Source organism: Echiichthys vipera (genome assembly GCF_963691815.1).
Source record: "Echiichthys vipera genome assembly, chromosome: 17".
Taxonomy (NCBI): Eukaryota; Metazoa; Chordata; class Actinopteri; order Perciformes; family Trachinidae; genus Echiichthys; species Echiichthys vipera.
Genome location: NC_139842.1, coordinates 23,700,535 through 23,721,217, shown reverse-complemented (window position 1 = coordinate 23,721,217; position 20,683 = coordinate 23,700,535). Strand labels below are relative to the sequence as shown.

At 40.6% G+C, this 20,683-nt stretch overlaps 1 protein-coding gene across 1 annotated transcript; it reads left to right on the top strand.

Moving 5' to 3' along the window:
• Positions 1-1,678: 1,678 nt before the first annotated feature.
• Positions 1,679-14,321, top strand: ldlra (low density lipoprotein receptor a). The gene is made up of 18 exons (XM_083931582.1): positions 1,679-1,896; positions 5,603-5,728; positions 5,851-5,973; positions 6,119-6,499; positions 6,594-6,716; positions 6,808-6,930; positions 7,074-7,193; positions 7,403-7,528; positions 8,507-8,678; positions 8,763-8,990; positions 9,097-9,215; positions 9,323-9,462; positions 9,627-9,768; positions 10,971-11,108; positions 11,248-11,562; positions 11,718-11,795; positions 11,910-12,073; positions 12,196-14,321. The coding sequence occupies exons 1-18, from the start codon at positions 1,839-1,841 to the stop codon at positions 12,250-12,252; spliced, it is 2,733 nt and encodes a 910-aa protein (XP_083787708.1). The 5' UTR covers positions 1,679-1,838; the 3' UTR covers positions 12,253-14,321.
• The last annotated feature ends 6,362 nt before the right edge of the window (positions 14,322-20,683 follow it).

The following is a 20,683-nucleotide window of genomic DNA, read 5'->3' as shown; positions in this document are numbered from 1 at the left end:
GGTTGATGAAGGAAGTGACATGAAGGGAAATTCACATTACATGACAAACATGCATAGAATAAGTAAATCATTATCCTTTTACCACAAAAACATGGATGTTGTTAGAGCAGCCCAGTATGAACTGGACCACAGCGGCTCTTTTGCTATTATTTAAATATTGAACGTGTGTTGGACTAGGCCAGCTGCCAACCCTATAGGCGGTCACAGGCCACATCTATGGACAACTTTTGGACATCAAACCAGTTTATTAGGAACATCTTATTTACTTGGGGGCAGGGATTTCTAAAAATGAAATATTTTAAGAAAATAATTATGTTTTGAGAGAGAGATTCAAACGATCACTTGGGGACACAATCATACAGCCTTTAGGACAAAGTCCTTATAGTTCAAGTATCAAGTTATAATATTATTAGAAAAATGTAATGATATTATAAGAGTTTTCTCATAGTCGAGAGCCCAGAGTCCTATCATGACTGGATCGGGTAGATTAGATAAAATGTGTGTCCTTCATAGTGCTTAATAAGTCAGTCTTTTTGTATGCTCCTGTGTGAACTAAATACTTGGCAAATGAAAAGTAATGAGTATTTTCTTATTCTATTAACAACATGCAAGGATCAGTATGACGTAAGTATAGGCATGATGCAGGTTGATTGCTGGTTTTTCAACATTGTGATAGAAACGATATAGAAAAAATATAAATACGATATACATTTTATATCGTTTCCACAATTCTTTTCCCCATATCACTCAGATCTAGCTGATATATGATGGCTTTTTAAGAAACAATATGTTTATTGATGTTTGTTGTTGATGTATAGTATACTATTACAGATTCACAGAAGTGCACATCGACTGACTAACAGACTGCACTGAGACATGGGTATACACAACATTCAAACAAACAATATAAGGTAAAAGCTTTAAAAGAAGAAATTTAACACATACAAGATACAAATTAATTTTAAAAAATCAATAGTAAAGAATAAATTAATATAAACCTCTCAGATATTAACACAGCATATTATTGTCCAATCAGTCTCATTCAAAGTACCTTCCCCATCTACGCTCCCATTAGCCTCACTAAGAGGTTTACATTGACCAGTACTCAAACCTCCTCTTCGTCCACCAGCTCCACACCTTTTTTACAAACAAATCAAATCAAAATCAATCAAATCAAACCTTCTCAAAGAGCCCTTCCCTCTTTGTATATATGTTATTATATTATGGCTTTTTTATTAATAAGAACCAATAATATTTAAAACCTGTTCTCTCACAATATTTTGACTTTATCACCCCCCTCCCAACCTTGACCTTAATACTCCTGTGTGGGCCCCAGGCAAACACCACCAGGTTTCCCAGATCCCTGGCTACGCCCCTGCTGAGCATGTGGTGAAGTGAGTTAGCCTTCAGGCAATTCAACCGAATGTATCCAAATACAGTATGTGCGCGTGCGTGTGCGTGTGCGCGCGTGTTTCTCCTGCCTCTCTGAAAGGGTTAAACTCATAGTAAATCCATCTCCACGGGGCTCCGCCTCCCAATTGTTGGGGCTGTTTGCCTCAGAAATCACACCACTCCAGGTCCCGCCTCCCCCCGGTGGGGCCCCTCTCGGCCACTCCCACCCCTGGACCACATTGAAATGGGTCTGATGTTGTTGTCAAACAGTAGAGTGTGCGGCGGAGCATCCCTGAGCTTACAGCAGGAGCATCTCCAGTGCAGCGGCAGAGTTCAGTCCTGGTGTCAAACAGCAGTCCCGTCCCTCACACTGTTAGAACTCAAGTGTCCCCTCAGAGACCCCACGGGCTTCAGTGTGCACGCATCTCCCAGGGCGCCAGGAAAACATGGGACGGCCGGCCCACGCGGCATTGTTGTTTCTCCTCTGCTCCCTTGTGCAGACAAGTAAGTTCACCTTTCCTTCATTTAACTTGAGCAGTGTCATTCAGTAGCTCTGTTTTGATTTGGCATCCACCTTAAACGAAGAGAATAACAGACTGGGCTTCAGCTTGATGTGTTTTTGATTTAAAAAAAATCCACCTAAATATCATTAAATATGAGATTTTGACTCATATATGTGCGGGTTTAAATTGCCCCCTTCTCTGACATTACAGGATGCAAGGTGATGGGGGAGGGCCAATTATTCACAGAATGTAGGTCAAATCTCTCTCACAATGAGTGTTTCACCGCGACTCCAGCTCTTATTTCCCATCATTTAACATTTTATATATATATATATATATAAATCATCTATCCATCAGTCATCATGCATTTGTTAATGGCTTTCAGTCAAACATTATATAAAATGTATATTTTCTTATTCTTATACTTGTATTTAAATCACTGTAGAGAAATATATCATGGTGACATTTGGAAGCATTTGGGTCATAACAGTATTAATTTATTCTTCCTACATGATGCAATATCCTGTTTGCAAAAGGCTGTCTCCCATCGAGCTTTACCTGAAACGCCCTAAACTGTATAAATGAATGGAAGCCCTCCAACTCATCCTCCAATACAAACACAGACATTGTCTTCTGCCAGCATTCCTTGAGTTTTGGTTTGACGCGTACGTCAGACCTGTTCCCACTGGGTTGGTTCTGGGAAACGGTGTGTGTGGTGAAACATGTTGGAACTGGTTGTTGTCACCCATCCACATTTCCATACCAGTCACAGAGACCTGTAGTTCTGAAATGTGTCCTGCCCCCCCATGTTGGGAAAAAGTTGCCTCCCACTTATTTATTTAATTTATTTGAGGAGAAACTACTGATCTAAAAGTGATAATTTGACTTTTTAAAAAATGGTTTTACTCTCACTCTGGGTCAATGTTTTTCAGCTGATAGGAGATATTGCTCTAAGATATTTAATGTTCTTGTCTCTCCATCGGTTCACTTTATGACCAATCAATTAGACGTCACAGAATGGGCAACAAACATGAGCGCTTTGTTATTTCCCCAGCATGGATTCGTATTCAATCATTAATAGGCCTGTCTAACTTTTAATGAGCTCGAGTGCAGCAGGAGAGCCCTGTGAGGAGCAGGTTGGGGGACACCCTAGTTGAGATTTGGAGGTCTAAAAACAAAGATGGATTTGGTTTCAAAGCCGAACGCCACAGCTGCCGTGTGGGAGCTCTTCGGGTTCAGACAGAGTGACCGCGGTGAACCACTTCACCTGAGCAGTAGAACAGTAGCAACTAACACCAATGCGTTAAAACAGAGTCCATTTGATTGATTGATTTTGGTTGTTTGGATATTTAAAATGTCTCCCAGTTCTAGTGTTAAATATTCTCTAGAAATAAGCGTTTATTGTTCTTATAAAGGGTGAACTTGCATTATTACTATTGTCATGATCATTATATCAGTTGAAAATGGTCTCAAAACGGCAATATCATTGCTTCTCGCAATCATTTCAGGTACAGTTTATCGCCCACAGCCTAATCTTTAATACAACAGCCTGTTTGGTTCAGCATGTCTTTCAAAGACTGACCTTATGAGCCCATTGAGTAAATAACCAGCGTGAACTAGGATCTGGGTGAAATGTTACCATTTTCATGGAATTGGAACTGATCCATAAAGGGAAAATAATCCACCATTTAGGGAAAAGGACATGTTGAAATATAGCTCAGAGTGTTTTCTACTGTATTTCTGTCTTTTGTATTATGCCCAAGAATATCCCTTTGATAAGACCCGGTTTGTCAACAGGAAACCGATGAAAGTCTTTATGGCAAGGGCAATAGTGCACAGCCATTCACATGGAGTAATAAAGATATGATTGGCTTAACAGTACGTAGTAGATTTACTTTACAGCCACTGAAATGACTGTTCGCGGTCATTTGGAGTCATGTCAAATATTACTACAGTGGCAAAACCCGATTCCTCATAAGGAATAACGCCTCTCCTTGTTCAACTAAAGCACCCCCCATGACCGACGGCACCAGATGTTTGACTTCACCAAGAAGCTGTTATGATTTACTATGCTGCTGTCAGCCATTCAGTGCAATACATAATTTATGATTTGTGTTTTTACCATCCATTCTCACAGGGCACAAACTTATGAAAATGTATAATACTTGCACATTAATACTTCATTAGAATGAGAACTCAAAAGCAAATCTTGCACTTATGTATCAGTCTATAGATGCTAAATGCCTAGCTGCTAGTGGTAAACACCCCCCTCCGCCCTCTTTCAGAAACAGGTGGCCATCCAGGGTTTTAAGCCCCGGGGCCAGAGGGAGAAATGGCCTCTAGTACCTTTTCATGAAGTGCTGTCGCTCTGATGTACAGACTAATTGCTCCTTCTGGTTCAATGGCTTCATCGAGTCCATTAAAGATGGGGGTTAGGAGGGGGACTCCTGCCTTCAGTATATAGACTCATTTCAGATGGGTTGTATTTCTGCCAGCAGGAAAATGAGATTTCTGTGGTGTGTTATGAACATGCCATATCAGCAGCTCCCTGATAAGGGCTGCTAAAAGAAGGCGTACATACACTATGTGTGTCCCTGTTTGACTCACACTTTACCTGCCCTAGTTAAACATGTACCTGCAGGCACGTGTGTGTTTGGTCATGTGTGTGTCATGCCAGAGTATAGAGGCTCCCCCCAAGCCCCTCTCTTCTCTGGCAGCATATTTATCACAGACTTTGACTTTGCTGAAAACATAGCTCCTTCCACACTGTAATAAAACCCAGCTGTAATTGCCACGCTGATGTACTAGTGAACTAAGACCAACCTGCCTTCCTGTGATTTATGTCAAGAGCATATGTTGATCTGCTCTGAAGAAGAATGTAGGTATGCTGACCAAAAAGATGTTTAGTTGGTCCAACACTTTAGTCAAGACTGAAATATCTCAACAGCTTGGATCGATTGCCATTAAAGGGAAATTCCAGCGTTAAATCATCCCAGGGTCTTTTTCGGCAAATACACTCATCAAATAAGCCTTCGAGACATTTTTTTTGGTGTGACAACTATTAACAGGGATATCCCAGAAAGTTGCTAACAGCCAATTACGGCTAAAACACTGATTCGCTCAGGGCAGTACAGTGAAGGCATTCAAACGTGTTTTCTGTGTAGGGACTCTTCTCATGAGCAGTATTACTGGTTAAAGATGTTTTAATCCTCACCGTACTGCCCCGAGTTAATCAGTGTTTTAGCCGTATTTGGCTGTTAGCGACTGTCCGGGATTCCTCTGTTAATAGTTGTTACGTGAAAAAAATCGTCTCAATGGCTTAAAGAAAAAGACCCTGGGATCCTTTTACACCAGAATTTCACTTTAAGTCTGGTAGGCTACAGACATTGATGTTCCCCAGAGCATCAGGTGGACTCTGTATAACAAATGTTACCATGTGATATCAAGATGTTGAACATTATACCTGCTAAACATAAGTATGTAAGCATTTTAATAGTGAGCATATTGCCATGCTTGCATTAGCGATTAGCTCTGAGCACCAGTGTGCCAAAGTAGAGCCTGACAGAGCTGCTAGCATGGCTGTAGACTTCTGCAGAATTAGGATTCAATGGGACTTCTTTTCGTTGGCAGCCGTGTCTGTCTGATCAATGATAACTAAAGCTATGGCCCTTTCAGCTGAACTGTGTGTTTGTATCTGTCTATGATAGATGCACTGACAACATGTGGACCCAACCAGTTCCAGTGTGGTAATGGGAAATGCATCACGGTCAGATGGGTGTGTGATGGCACAGACGACTGCGGAGATGCCACAGACGAACTTCCTGCTACTTGCAGTGAGTATCATACATGAGAACGAGCTTGTTGTTGCTTTGCGTACATTCCTGTCGATCCCACAATCCCTTGGTGTGATTATTATACAGTTTTAATTACAGTCTTCTGTGTTTTTCACTTCCAGTGGCCAAAACTTGTCGACCGGCTGAGTTCAGCTGCGCAGACCGCCTTAACCAGTGTGTACCGAGCACCTGGCGCTGTGATGGAAAAGCAGACTGTGAGAATGGAGCTGATGAAGAGAGCTGCGGTAAGCTGAGTTAACTGCAGGCTGCAAGAAGCCCACACATCTGTCTGTTTCCTCTGAGAATCATTGTCATCCCCTTTCGTCCCTGATCCACAGTGTTCCTGGTCTGTCCTTATTCTTACGCCCTGTTATGTCTCCTTTCTCTTAGCGCCGAAGCAGTGCACAAGCACAGAGTTCCGCTGCAGGAGTGGCCAGTGTGTGTCTTCCTCCTTTGTGTGTGACGATGAGGCCGACTGTGACGACGGCAGCGACGAGGCCTCCTGCCCGCGGGTCACCTGCAGTGCTGTGTCTTTCCAGTGCAACAACAGCGTTTGCGTTCCCCGCCTGTGGGCCTGCGACGGTGACACCGACTGCTCTGACGGCTCGGACGAGTGGCCCCAGAACTGTGGTGCAAACACACCTGACTCTGCTCCCACTCATCAGTGCTCATCCCTGGAGTACCGCTGCGGAAGCGGAGAGTGCATCCATGGCAGCTGGAAGTGTGACGGAGGCGCTGACTGCCTGGATCGATCAGACGAAGCCAACTGCGGTAAAAAAGATTCTTCTTTTCTTCTTGATTAGGTGCTGTCATTGGTTTCAAGTCTTCTTATACTTAAATTTCTGCCTGTTGCATCCCTATCTAGCACATTCCACCTGCCGTCCCGATGAGTTTGAATGCGGTGATGGCACATGCATCCATGGCAGCCACCAGTGCAACCATCAGTATGACTGCAGGGACATGAGTGATGAAACTGGCTGCGTTAATGGTGCAAATCTCCTCCCTTCTTATCCTGTTTTCTTGCAGCCAAATGCAAAAACCTTCAGTCTGTGTCTATAACTGAACCTCTTATTTCACAGCAACCCACTGTGAGGGCCCGACCAGGTTCAAGTGCCGCAGTGGGGAATGTATAAGCATGGAGAAGGTGTGCGACAGGAAGCGCGATTGCAGGGATTGGTCAGATGAGCCTCTGAGGGAATGTGGTGAGTACAGAGGCCTCTCATCCATAACTGTCTGCTTAATTGCTACTTCTACATTTAAAGAGGGTGCCTGCAGGTTGAGAATGCTAGTTACTCTACGCCATCAGAAAACAAAGAAGGCAACTCTTTTCCTCTCCCCGCTGCAGGATCCAATGAGTGCCTGTACAACAATGGCGGCTGCTCTCATATTTGCAATGACCTGAAGATCGGCTATGAGTGCCTGTGTCCTGTTGGGTATCACCTGGTTGACAAAAAGCGCTGTGAAGGTAACACCCTCCCACATAGTTCATTTGAGAACTTCATTCAGATTATCAAATGATGTTGCAATCTGTTTACTATGACACAACCCATTCCATGTCACTGTGTGTGCTGCCAGATACATCCTGTAATTCTTAGGAACACAATGACTCATTCTCCTATTTGGTTACACTGATTTCTGTTCCCCTTTTATTTATCACCCTCTACTTTGAATCAGATATCGATGAGTGTGCCAACCCGGACACATGCAGCCAGATCTGCATCAACCAGATGGGCAGTTTCAAATGTCAGTGTGAGGAGGGTTACCAAGTTGACCCAGCAACCAAAGCATGCAAGGCCATCGGTAAATATCAGCTCTCTGTGTTCTTTCCAGAGTGTTTGTTACAATAATATGTAACAGATGTTCTGGTGTGGTGTCTACTAACTGGAGCACGTCACTGACCTGTATAGCCTACATATGCCAATACGAGATGGTTAGCAGTTTAAGACATCTGTCCATTTACAATATTCAACATTTGGGAAGACCCATTTTGCTGTTCAGCTTTTATTGTTTTGCTATCAAAGCAGAATAATAAAAACAATTTAAATTTCTTCTTTTTGATAATCAAAATAAGTACACAAGTCAAAACAAGTGCCATGGATATAGGATTTGTGAGTAAGAACGTAACTCAAATTTCAGTTTGACCTTTTATTTTACTGAATACTAAAGACAATATTGGCCTATCCCAGAGATACCGCTATCTGTCGGTACGTTTTCTTATATGAGAGTATATAAGAAACACTTTTTACAACAAAAAGCAGAAAACAATGATTGGGTTAATTTAGACATGCTGTCATATAGATTTGTATTTATTTTTATTTAAATGTCCAGCAATTGACTGATACTTAACATACAATAATATTTCACTATTTAATTTATTTAAATGTATTTTTTTATTTAAATGGTCAGCCATTGACTGACACTGAGCATGATATTTATTTAGTTATTTATTTTAAGTTTATTTATTCTTTATTTTCTCTGTGAATCTCTACAACTGCTTGACAATGTAATACATTTTATGTATAATGTATAATAAGTGATTTGTTTAAGAAAGTTGTATGTTTTTTGAGCACCTTTACAAAGTCAAATTGTTGCAAAATCAATGCACAGTCCACATAGAAAGAGTCTATTTTCATTCCAGCTCAAAAATCACTTAAGCTGTCCTATCGATAATTAGTGATTTATCCACATATCCCATTGGTATTGGTCTCCAATATCCCGTATCAGTTGGGCCCCATGAGTTACTGATGAAAACATCTCTTGTCCACTCTTATTTTGTAGGAACAATAGCCTATCTTTTCTTCACCAACCGTCATGAAGTCAGAAAGATGACTCTGGACAAGAGTGAGTACACCAGAGTAATCCCCCGTCTAAAGAACGCTGTGGCTCTCGACATGGACATGGCCGCCAAAGACATCTACTGGTCAGACATTTCCCAAAAGAAGATTTACAGGTGAGCGAGAATGAAATCAGAATAAAAGTAGTGTTTCCTTTTCCTGTGCTCCCGCTTAACAACCGCTCTTCACTTTCACTCCAGAGCTCAGATGGATTCAGCCGATGACCCCGCCCATCACAGTGTGGTGATCGGTAGCGACACTGACGCTCCTGAAGGCATCGCTGTCGACTGGATCCATGGTAATCTGTACTGGACTGACAGCATTCGCAGCACCATCTCCGTGGTGACTGCTGATGGTAGCCGCCGCAAAACTCTCTTCCACCGAGACTTATCGAAACCTCGTGCTATCGTGGTCGACCCCCACAGCAAGTAAGTCTATAGCACTAATAAAAGTGCAGTAATGCCTATATCTATCCTAGTCCTACTACTTTTTTAATTGTAATGTTTTATTGACAACATATCTATGTCTTCCCAGCTTCATTTACTGGACTGACTGGGGAAATCCCGCTAAGATTGAGAAGGCAGGTCTCAATGGAGGAGACCGCACCGCTCTGGTGACTGACAACATTGTGTGGCCTAATGGAATTACACTGGGTAAACTCTAGCATTCATGTCTCTCTGGTTTCAAGTTGTTTTTTTATCTATTCATGTGAATGCCAGTGGTCAGACCTGTTGACCCCCCCTGTCTGCTTCCTCCCCAGACCTGTTAAACCAGCGGCTCTACTGGGTGGACTCTAAACTGCACACCCTCTCCAGTATTGATGTGCAGGGTGGTGGTCGGCGCACCCTCATCATTGACGAACACAAGCTGGCTCACCCGCTGGGCCTCACTGTGTTTGAGGTAGATACCACCTGATAAACTCTGTTACACATAAACCCAGAGCTGACTGTCAAATGCAACATGCCTCCTCACTACACGTGCTACAACAGTAGCATTCCTCACGACTTCTCCTCTGTCCCCAGTCTCTTAAATGCTCAAGCTTGGTTTCTTTTTTGGTCTTCTAGGAAAGAGTATTCTGGACGGACGTCAGTAACAATGCCATCCTTAGTGCAAACAGGCTGACGGGTGATGACATCACACCAGTGGCAGAGCACCTATCATCACCAGAAGACATTATTCTCTACCATAACCTAAAACAACCTACCGGTAAGAGACAACACTGCCATATACTTTTTAGAAATGTGCTCAGGGAGGCGGCCGGTGTCTGAGTGGTTAGAGCAGTGGCCCTGTTTAACGAGGCTGAAGGTCCTCGAGCCAGCGGCTGCGGGTTCGACTCCGACCTTCGGCACTTTGCTGCATGTCTTCCCCTCTCTCTCTCTCTCTCACCCCATTTCCTGTCCGTCCTATATAATAATAATAAAGGCTTAAAAAAAAAATATATATATATATATTTAAAGAAAAAGAAAGGTGCTCACATCATAATGAGACACATGCCTACTAGGGTTTTTTTACTGGCATATCAGATCATTATTGGCCTTTTTATTAAATATTGAAACATTGACATTCACTGCCAGGCTCCCTCCTGACCACAACTACACAACAGTGTGTAGTGAAATAAAGTTACATTCTTGGTACTATTCATTCACTGGTATTATTCATTTGAATGCTTCACCATTTTTTTATTTGGCAAAAAACGAGAATAATACATAATAATGATTATGATATACAGAGGCTATTTTAGCGTTGGTTGGTTGGGAACTTGTGCTCTTACTCCACAAAATTGCACTGGTCTGGTTAGTGATGTCGATGTGTGATTTATGTGTGTCTGAACCCATAATGGTCACTCTACTGTATCTGGGATATCTGAATATTTGACATTTTGAGCATGGAAATATTGGCTTTCTGCACAAAATCCCTGAGGTCAAATCAGTGACTTTAAAGTATCATTTGAAGTATAAGAAAATATGCTTATTCATGCTGAGAGTTTGGTGAAAAGATCCATACAACTCACTCATGTCTGTAGGCCACATTCGTATGTAGCAAGCTAGATCCAGCAGCTGTTTGGCTTAGGTTAGCACTATGACTCAAAACAGCTAGTTTCACTCTGTTTACAGCTAATGTGTGGGCTAAAGAGCAGCTGGTAGGTGGATTTTATTGCCACTGGATAGAGCCAGGTTAGCTAAGGACCCCTTTTCCAGCTTTGTGCTAAACTAAGCTTAGCTCCCGCTGACTGATTACCTCGACTTTTTAGCTTACAGACATGAGAGTAAGTTATAAATCTCTTCATCTGACTGCAAAAAGTAAAGAAGCAGATTTCCCAAAAAGTCTATAGCTTCAGTATGATAATGGCTTCAAAACATGTAAAGCACCTAATCTCACGTCAAGTTGAATCCTCTTTTCCATTGTAGGGAGGGATTGGTGCCAGGTGTCCGGCTGTGAATTCTTGTGCCTGGCAGCTCCCCAAGTGGGCAGACATCCCCCCAAATACACCTGTGTCTGTCCAGACAACATGATGTTAGCCAGGGATATGAGGACATGTGTACCTGGTATGTAAATGATCAAAGAGCACATGTACTGTTCTATAATATTAAGAAGAAAATTACAAATTCATAACAGAGTAATCTCTGTCTTCGAAGTGGTCCTATTTCTGTCTCTCACTCCTCCTCTCGTTTTGTTCTTCACCAGCTGTGCCCACACCTGCAGCTCCTGTGCAGCCTCAAGTTCCAGCTACCGACCCCCCTCGTCGGCCATCATTGCCAGCGAGCACCACAACTAAGCCCCAAGTCCACACCACACCTAAGCCCCTGGTCCCCACCACTAAGCCCCTGGTCCGCACCACCACAGTGCCTATTGTAATCACCAGTACTGTGGCCAGGCCAGCGCTGCACACCACCAAGCCTCCCGTAAGGACCACCACACCTGAACCAAAGACCTCAACACTCCAGCCGGTGAACCCTAAAATTCCCCAGACAACTACAGGAGCTCCAATCACTTCGCCAGGCAAGTACCATGACAGTGGTTACGGTCGGACTGTGTAGATTGACAAAGTTTGTTTTGTTTGAGTGTTTTGTCCTCGGCTCTGACATACAATGTCTATAGTGCAGGTCAGCTTCATGTATCATTAACTCTTTTTCTACTGTTTACCTTTCCTTCAGATTACCGACATGCATTTGCTGCAGCTATACCCACAGCCTCCACCACCCCGGTAGCTCTGTATATTGCATTACCTCTGGGTGAGTTTGTCAGCTGCTGCAAAGGCAGCTCCATCACAGAAAATACAAATTATTTGAACATTTAAACAGTGTTAAGTGTCATATCTCATCTCTCCCTATGTCTGCCTTGTGTAGCGATCCTTTGCCTGGTGGCTGTCGGTGGCGTGCTGCTATGGAGGAACTACAGGCTGAAGAACACCAACACAATTCACTTTGACAACCCTGTTTATCAGAAAACCACTGAGGACCAAGTGCACATTTGGAGGAGCCACAGCCCTGACGGTTACTCCTATCCAAAAGTGAGTCTAGTTTCACAGTCTACAGTTCAGCCTGTTTAAAGTTAGTACATTTTGTTGTAATCAGCACACACCTGCTACAGTTTATGTTGTGTCTGACATCCTGTTTTTTTCTGACCGATCAGAGACAAGTTGTGAGCTTGGATGAAGAGGCAGACAATCCAGCCTTCACAGAAAACTAAACTGAGAAATGCCGGGCAGAGGGGAAAGAAGAGGCGTGATGATAAGCTACCTTGGAAGACCTTTCGTATTTTTACCTCATACGGCACAAAGATATGGAAGTCAAAGCCAGTATCAGAACCACTATATCCCCACAGGTGAACAAGTGCTGTACTGTGGAAGAAGCAGGGTGAAACATGTTTTCAGGTTGCACATTTTTTTCCATTGTTGACAATCCATTCCTTATCAAATCATACCAAAACAGCAAACGATAGATTCCTCATTCTAACTTTATTTTTTTTACTTGTTATCATAACTGTGATGTCACTGTTAAAGCCACATAATGTCTTGTTTTTCATGCATCAGTTTACCTGAGCTCATTTAGGCTAATGCATACTTTCCAAATTGTAAGTTAAAGTTCACACACGAGTGTTGTAAATATCACTGTTAGTTATTTTTGTCTGTTCATGGAACATTCTGAAACCTTATTTGCTTTTTTGACCTCTCTCATGTCCGTATGGTAAATATTGGGCTAGCACGAGCAGACGGTTAAGTTAACTTGGCTCAAAGACTGGAAGCAGTGGGGAAACAGCTAACCTGTTGACAATTTTAGTTTTTACACTTTTTTGAAATGGAATTTTGTACAGAATAAATAAATAGGATAGATATAACATGTTTATTTGTGAGCTTGAGAGGTGCTGGCTTGCAGATTATATTACCTTTGAACCCTAGCTGTTTTTTTCCCACTCTTTGTGGTGTGCTAAGCTAAGCTAACTGGCTGGCATACGTGTATGTATATATATATAAATATAAAAACACATCTGAGAATGGTATCAATCTTCTCATCTAAAGCCTGACAAGAAAGCAAATAAGTGTATTTCCCAAAATGTAGCGTACTATTCTTTTGACTATGAACCTGGAGCTAGGAGACGATTAACTAGTTGAAGCATTAAGACTTTTAAAGCATAAAGACACTTTGATGCTTTCTATATGGAACAACAAATGAAAAATAATGTTTGAAGTAATAAGGGGACAGAGCGAGGCTAGCTAGTATCTGCTTTTTTCCCAGTGTGAATACTAAAATAAGCTAAGCTAATACTTAACTCACAGACATGAGAGTGGAAACAATGGTGTCGTCTAATTGTCTGCCTAAAAGACAAATTTGTTTCCCTTAATGTATCTTTGTTCATTGGAAACAAGAGAATCTGAACCAGACTTTTATCCCAAGACAAACACTAACACTACAGCGGGTTTAAAGTTGAGCATACACAGTAGGTGAGTGTAATGCTAATAGAAATTCTGCGTGAGTCAGATTAACCAGTGTGACCTCGATAAGTCTCAGTAACTAAATTTGAGTTTAGCGGCAGTCATTGCCTCTGTACTGGAGCAAAACATTCACCCTAAGGGACCTAAGGCCACTGCCGTTGTTAACCTCAAAGAATACACACTTCACACTGTGCCTTGATTTATACTGTGCTGTGTGATGGCCTGCAGATTTTTCACAACACACGGCAGCAGCTGGTTTTTGTTTCAGAATTCCTCTGAACACGTTTTCAGCTCCATTCTCCTGATTTGTGATTCGCTGTCTGTGCATTGGAGAGCCATCTTTAAATTTTCCTTCCCCTTGCCCCCCCTGGGAGGACCATTGCATTCCTCAAAGACCAAAAGGCTTTAATGCAACCATGTGTGACCAGGGGGGCCATGTGTTATGCTCTGCACCGTGGCACGTGTATATTTGCATCCTGCCTCAGGACCAGAACTTCAGTTTGAAGCTATCATGGTTTTAAAAACACAGTTCGCCCGGGTTGTTTGAGCTCCTTTATTTCTATCACTGACAAACGTGCCTTTTTAATAACATATTATGTTCAAATGTTCATGTTGGTGCTATTGAACTCAGTGGATATGTATAGAATCAATGTGTCTTCCTGTTTACAGTGAATTGTATGAGGGCTGTGGCAGTGTTACATGCAGGTGTGGTTACACTTAAAAGGTTTTGTGATGTGGGTTGACAACCGTTGTGAGGCTATAGGTAGAAAATATTCATAAGTGCTAGTGAAGCTGTACATAATATCATTTGACATTCACAGACTAATAATGCAAATAAGCTTGTAAATATAATGTTCATAAATGTAAATACAGTATTTGTTCTTTGCTTTTTTGATAATGATGTTTTAGATGTTGTTGTACACTTTAAACATTTGCTGTACATAAATAAATGCTTCTATTTATTATAGAATCACTACTGTCTGTGTTTACTTTCTGAATGAACTTAACAGTCACATCAGGTGATTTATCTATTAGCCTAGCTTTAGCTAACTATTTCATCTGTGTTATTTATTTTAGCTTACTAGGGTATTTCAACTGATTAACAATTACTTTTAACGTTAGCTAACTAAACTGTTTATCCATTACTTCGAGCTTATTATTGCAGTTTAAATAAGCTCAAGATCTGAAAGTGTATATCACTCAAGAAAGACAATGAAAACAAGTAGTTTGTTATCATTTAAGATATTTAAGGTGGCTTGATTCAACGTCAGCCCCATGCACTAAGTAACATGAAAGAAAACAGTCCACCTTAAAATTTCCAGTAGCTGTCCACACAACAAAAAGTGGCAAAAGACTGAATTAAAGCAGAGAAAGACTATATATCAGCACTGTGAATTTTCTCGGTTTTTAACTCAACTACGTTAATAAAGATGAAAAGAAAAATATCCTCTCTTCTTTTGGAACAGCTAAAGAGGAAAAAGTTTACGATGGTGGCACCAGGTTCACGTCCACCTCAGGCTAGGATTGGTTAGCAGCAGGAAAAATGCTCTAGGCCAATGTTAGCTAGCTAACTAGCACCAAGAAAAAAAAAGAAACTAGCATTGTGAATGATAATAACCATATCGTAAAAAACAATGGCCACACAGCAACCACCCTGACAATAATCTGAAATAGCATTCCCCCTAAAATGCAAAGTATTTTTAAAAGGGGTGCCGCTGTTTTGGTCACTCTGCCATAGGCTAGTGGCTAATATCTCCCCTACCTCGTCCCCAACTCACCGCTGGCCTGCTACCCCCCCAGCTCCCGCCTCGCTCTCACTTTGTTGCGCGGTTTCCAGATAACTACTGCACTGCAAAAAAGCACTACAGCTGTGCCATTTATCCATTGCTAGCTAACTATTTCAGTGGTTTATCTATCTGGCTTTTCAGTCTGACGTAACACCCTTTCAAAATACGATTTCCGGGTCCAAGCGCTCTGTTGAAACAAAACAGACAAAACAGCCGTACATGTGAACAATTACAATCTCTTTTTTCGTCAGTTAGAATTAGAATTCATCGATAAGAAAGATATAAAAGGACAATTATGTTGTTTTTCAAAAACACAGATCAGTTCAAACAACAGGGTGTTAAACGTTGTAGAAATACAAGTCTTGGACCTGGAAATCCTATTTTGAAAGGGTGTAATGCCATGTCTTAACAGCAGGATTGCTTTTAACTAACTAGTTAAACTATTTATCCGCTAACTATTACACTATTTATTTAGCAGAACTTCGGCTATGTACAGTGAAATGTACAACTCAAAATACGGTAGTGATAAATGTGTCAATTGGAAATGCTATATGCTATATCCAAATGATTTGAATATCATTTGCAGATTTTCCTTTATTACTATGGCGTGCAAAGCCATGCCCTCATTTCCCCCTCTGTGTGGGTGGTGGAAATGCTGCTTAAGGTATGTGGCAGATGAAAAGCTTTGAATAATGTACAGCAGCCAGTTCCACTGTTTTCATCCCACAGCTTTGGTATGTAGCCACGGCAGAAAACGTGACTTGAGTTTTTCCTTTTTTTTCTCTTTTTTTTTTACTTCTCTCTCTTTTTTTAAGAGGGGCCGGCTGTGTTTTTCTAGGGAATACAAGACCTTCTTCCTAGAAGGCCATGTCACAGTGAAAGGCAAAACCACACAGTTTCTTAGAAATTCACAAATACCACGAGACCACAGAAATGGAAATTAAAAACACTGTGCGTGTGGGTCTGTATTTGTATTTATTTGGTACATTAGAAGATAGATCAACCCATGTATGAGGGCTGGAAAGTATTTGGGAAGTTTATACTTTTAACACGTTTACTTTTTGACTGTAGTCTCAATGCATTAATAGATACCTTTTAATAATTTGGTTATATTCACTTTTTTATGTACATGTTGACTAATATTTAGTTTAGATAGAACATTGTCAACTTGAGTTACATTGTAAATTGTCGGATGATGTGCAGTATAGCAGCTATATTGAACTGATTTGTATTTGTATTTGTACAAGCAGGAGCACCTTACCGTGACTCCAGACATAACTAAGTCGACATGTTCACGAGCAGTTTGTGTTTATGTGTTTATTAATGTTTCCTTTATAAACAAAAACTTTAATTTACACTTGGAGATGCTTAATGCCTTTTTAAGTTATCGTGGCTGAAGATCAGGTAAAATGAAATAATATCTTTAATAAACAGTTCAATGAAGTTTTCTTTTGATTGAAATCCACGTTTTGTGGTAGCTTTAAGAGGAATGACGGAGAGGAGAGGGATGATAAACAGCTTTGTGACCCTGCTGCAGATATGGTCAAACCCCCAATAGGCATGTCACGTGTAGAGTTCAAGGCTGAGGAAGAGTGGAAGTGTTGAGCTGATAACAGGAGTTAGTGACACATCTACAGTATACACATTAGGGCTGTAATGCAGACAATAAAACAAGCAGCTTAGGCCAACTTAGATCTCCCTCTGGGAAAAATATTGTATATGATTATTAATAAATCTATATAAAAAGGCATCATCGAATCGTGCAAACCTCTTCTTGCTTGTCACTCATTTTCAACACTCACGGTCAAACCAGTAATTGAGACTCCTGCCACACAATTTGTTTTGGTTTGGAAAATATCTGTTTTCAAAGAAAAGTTTCAGTTGAATTCCTCAACATCATTAATCATTAATTTAACCACAAAGGTTATACTGGCTGGATCGTTCCAGTTACTCACACAGATGCAAATAAATACTGCTGAAGTCATGGAGTGTTTTCTGCTCGTGTGTCCTTAACATCCAGTTTGCTGAAGACAGTTTTTGCACCACATTTCATGTTATTTTTACACTTGTATGACTCAACTTCAGATATACGGTTAAAGGTAGTTTGGGGTTTTGTTCCTTGTTTAAATGTTGGTGCAGAATTAACATGACAAGGATACCCCATCTTGTGCAATCGCATGAATTCTGATGAAATATCTGCGAATGATCCAAATAACTTTCACCTGATTTTTAAGACACGATGTGATGATACTACATTTCGACTCACCTGATCCGACAAAAACAACCTGCATGAGCAGCACTGACCTTTGCTCTGACTGTGGTTTGTTGGAGAGAGACCACCTCTGTGTGGGAGGCGAACACTACTCACCAGACAACAGCTTGACCAATATTGGTACTAACGATTTTTGATCAGTTACTCATAGATGAGTAGATTTGACTGTTTATATTCTCAGAATCCGCCCACTCCAACAAAAAGATCCTCATATCCTCCTAAAGTTGGTCCCCTCAGAAAATTCTCCGGTTCAATCCATTTATTTTTTCAGAATTTTGGGAGATCATTTTTAGTGTACAGGAAATTAGAAGTGAGACATGGGGAATGACATTCATAAAATAAATAGCAGGATCCTGCAATAATGATAGAACTGAATGTTTGAATTAGCGTTTTATCCAGATTTGAATGATCCAAATTCACGTGTGCCATTAATTTAGAAATACTTAATATGTAAAATAAAGATTTAAATGCATGCTTACACAATGATATCTATCTTCACAAACAACATTACTCTTTTGGACAATGTATACGTTATATTGGTTTTGAGGAAAAACATACTTTTTGTCTTTGTTGTCAAACTAAGCCACCGTATTATAGTATAGCACTTGTTAGCTTTGCAGCTGCTAGCATAGCTGTTGTAGGTATACAACAGCGTCATCAGCATACATGTTTCCTGTAACACATTTGTGACTGATCATTAATATACGGGCTAAATAACAGGGAGCCTAACACTGATCCTTGAGGTACGCCATTGTTCATTTCATTGGTTGTGTCATCAGCTTTATTGCATTGCATCCTGTGAGATAATTATGTAGACATCCACGCCAGGGATTTAGATCAAAATTAAACTTAGAAATGACAACAAATATGAAAAAATAGCAACTACCCCTCCTTTATCAAGCCTAGATTGTATTTGTTACATTAGAAGTAAGGTAACTATTTCAGAGAAACGACTTGCTCTAAAACCAAACTGCAAATTATGAAAACAGAAATTGTTTGGGTTAAGATAAATTGTCAGCGGTCCGAGTACTGGTTGGACGTTAATTGGGTCTGGCTTTTTGGTGGAGTTACAATAATGTGTTTCCAGTCAGGGGAAGTATTTTGAAAAAACATTGTTCCTGGAACAGGGTTTTAGAGGGACACAATAAGGGATGTGGGATTAAGACTCAATCACATTTCGTACCTAACTGTTGTTTCACCATATGCCACACTCCAGAGCTATCTGTGGATGACCATAACAGTTGTCTATAAAGTAAATCAGGTCAAAGCTTTGTGTTTATCTGCTGACATCATTGAATGAGTTACATTTTGTTCAGGAAATGTTCTTGTCTTTGGCCTATACTGATGCTGTCACAACCCAGATCTGAGTCACGTTAGTTGAGTCAGGTTTATTCCACTGCTCTGATGTGAAGTAATACGGTTTAGTCTCATCACACAGCCTTGCCCCCTCCACTCTGCCCACATCGAGTCAACATCCTCCAGTAAACTGGGGAGGAAACAGCGTCATGTCCAATCAGTGATTACACAAACAGACTTGTTTGCAATGTTTGGAGCTAGTGTATATGTCAGTGTAGCCTCTGTTCCATATATATAGGTTTATGTTTTCAGAGATCACTTCATCAATGCCCAAATAATATACAATAATGAATATTATACCTTTGTTTTGGTATTCATTCAATAGTGTTTATTGATACACTATTATAATAAATACAAAAGAAAAAGAAATAAGAGACTTTAAAACATTTCAGATAATAGGAAAAAAGTAAAAGGAAGGGAATTCATTTGTTTCGTCAAATGTGTAACTATTAGGTTTTCAGAACCTGTTGCTTTTTTATGGTTTCTAGGTTTCGATCGACTATAAAACGTGGAAAAGAAAGTTAGTAAGCAGAAATAATAATGCAAATGTTATTAAATAAAAAATTTTACTGATAAAGTAAAACAATTTTTTTTAAATAGTCAATTCTCACGTGCTCAATAAAGAAGCAGTTATTAGAATTATGAGCTTATTGTTGGCTCTCTCCAACAATGCTCATTAAAGTGTAATGAGGTGTAAAATCATCCCATGGTCTTTTTCAGCACTTACATACATCAAATAAACCATCGAGACCGTGTATGAACTATTAATGAAGAAATACGGAGAGTTGCTTACACTGATTAGCTCGGGGCAGTACGGTGAAGGCATTCAAACGTCTTTTTTAACCACTAATGCTGCTCAAAATAACAGCAAACCCCTGCAGCAGCTTGAGAAGAGTCTCTACACATAAAACAAAGCACCAACAACGTAGTTAGTGAACCCAGAGTTTATTAAAAGAGTGTTTTAAAGACTTACCTACTGGCCCCTGTACCAGCTCCTCTCATAGTAAAGTCCATTCAAGTGGATTACCAAAGTCAATCCCAAAGGAAGGAGCCCATTGGTGCTTTGTTTTATGTGTAGGGACTCTTCCCATGCTGCTGCTGATATTTGGTGTTATTTTGAGCAGAATTAGTGGTTAAAAAAGACGTTTAAATGCCTTCACCGTACTGCCCCGATCTAATCAGGTACGGCCACGACCGACTGTTAGCGACTCTCCAGGATTTCTCCATTAATAGTTAATACATGAAAAAAAATGTCTCTGTGGCTTATTTGATGCATGTAAGTGCCAAAAAAGACCATTGGGTGATTTTGTGCCTGAGTTACACTTTAAATAACAATTTAAAAATAAACACAAGTAAAAGCAAAAATTAGATTTTGAGACATAATTATAGTTGAATGATTGGGCTAAAATATAAATATGGGCTACTAAAATATAAATGCAGTATTACTTATCAAATCAGTATGTGCAAATGAAAAAACTGAATGTAAACATGCACGTAGTAATAATGCATAATGCTGAGTAATAAATGTGTACTCAGAGGAGGAAATAGTTTGCATAAACAGTAAGTAAGTATGATTGACAACATAATCTAGAGACGTGTTTTTGTCGTCACAGGAGCCAATAATATCTAATTGGCGGAAGTGTGTGATCATCAGTACCGGAGCGCCCCCTGGCGGACACTGTGTGTAATCCATGACCTGGGCATCGGAAACCACGTGCTTCGGCTTCCCACACGCGCACGCAGCTGCTGGAGTGACTTCCTTTGACTAGCGTG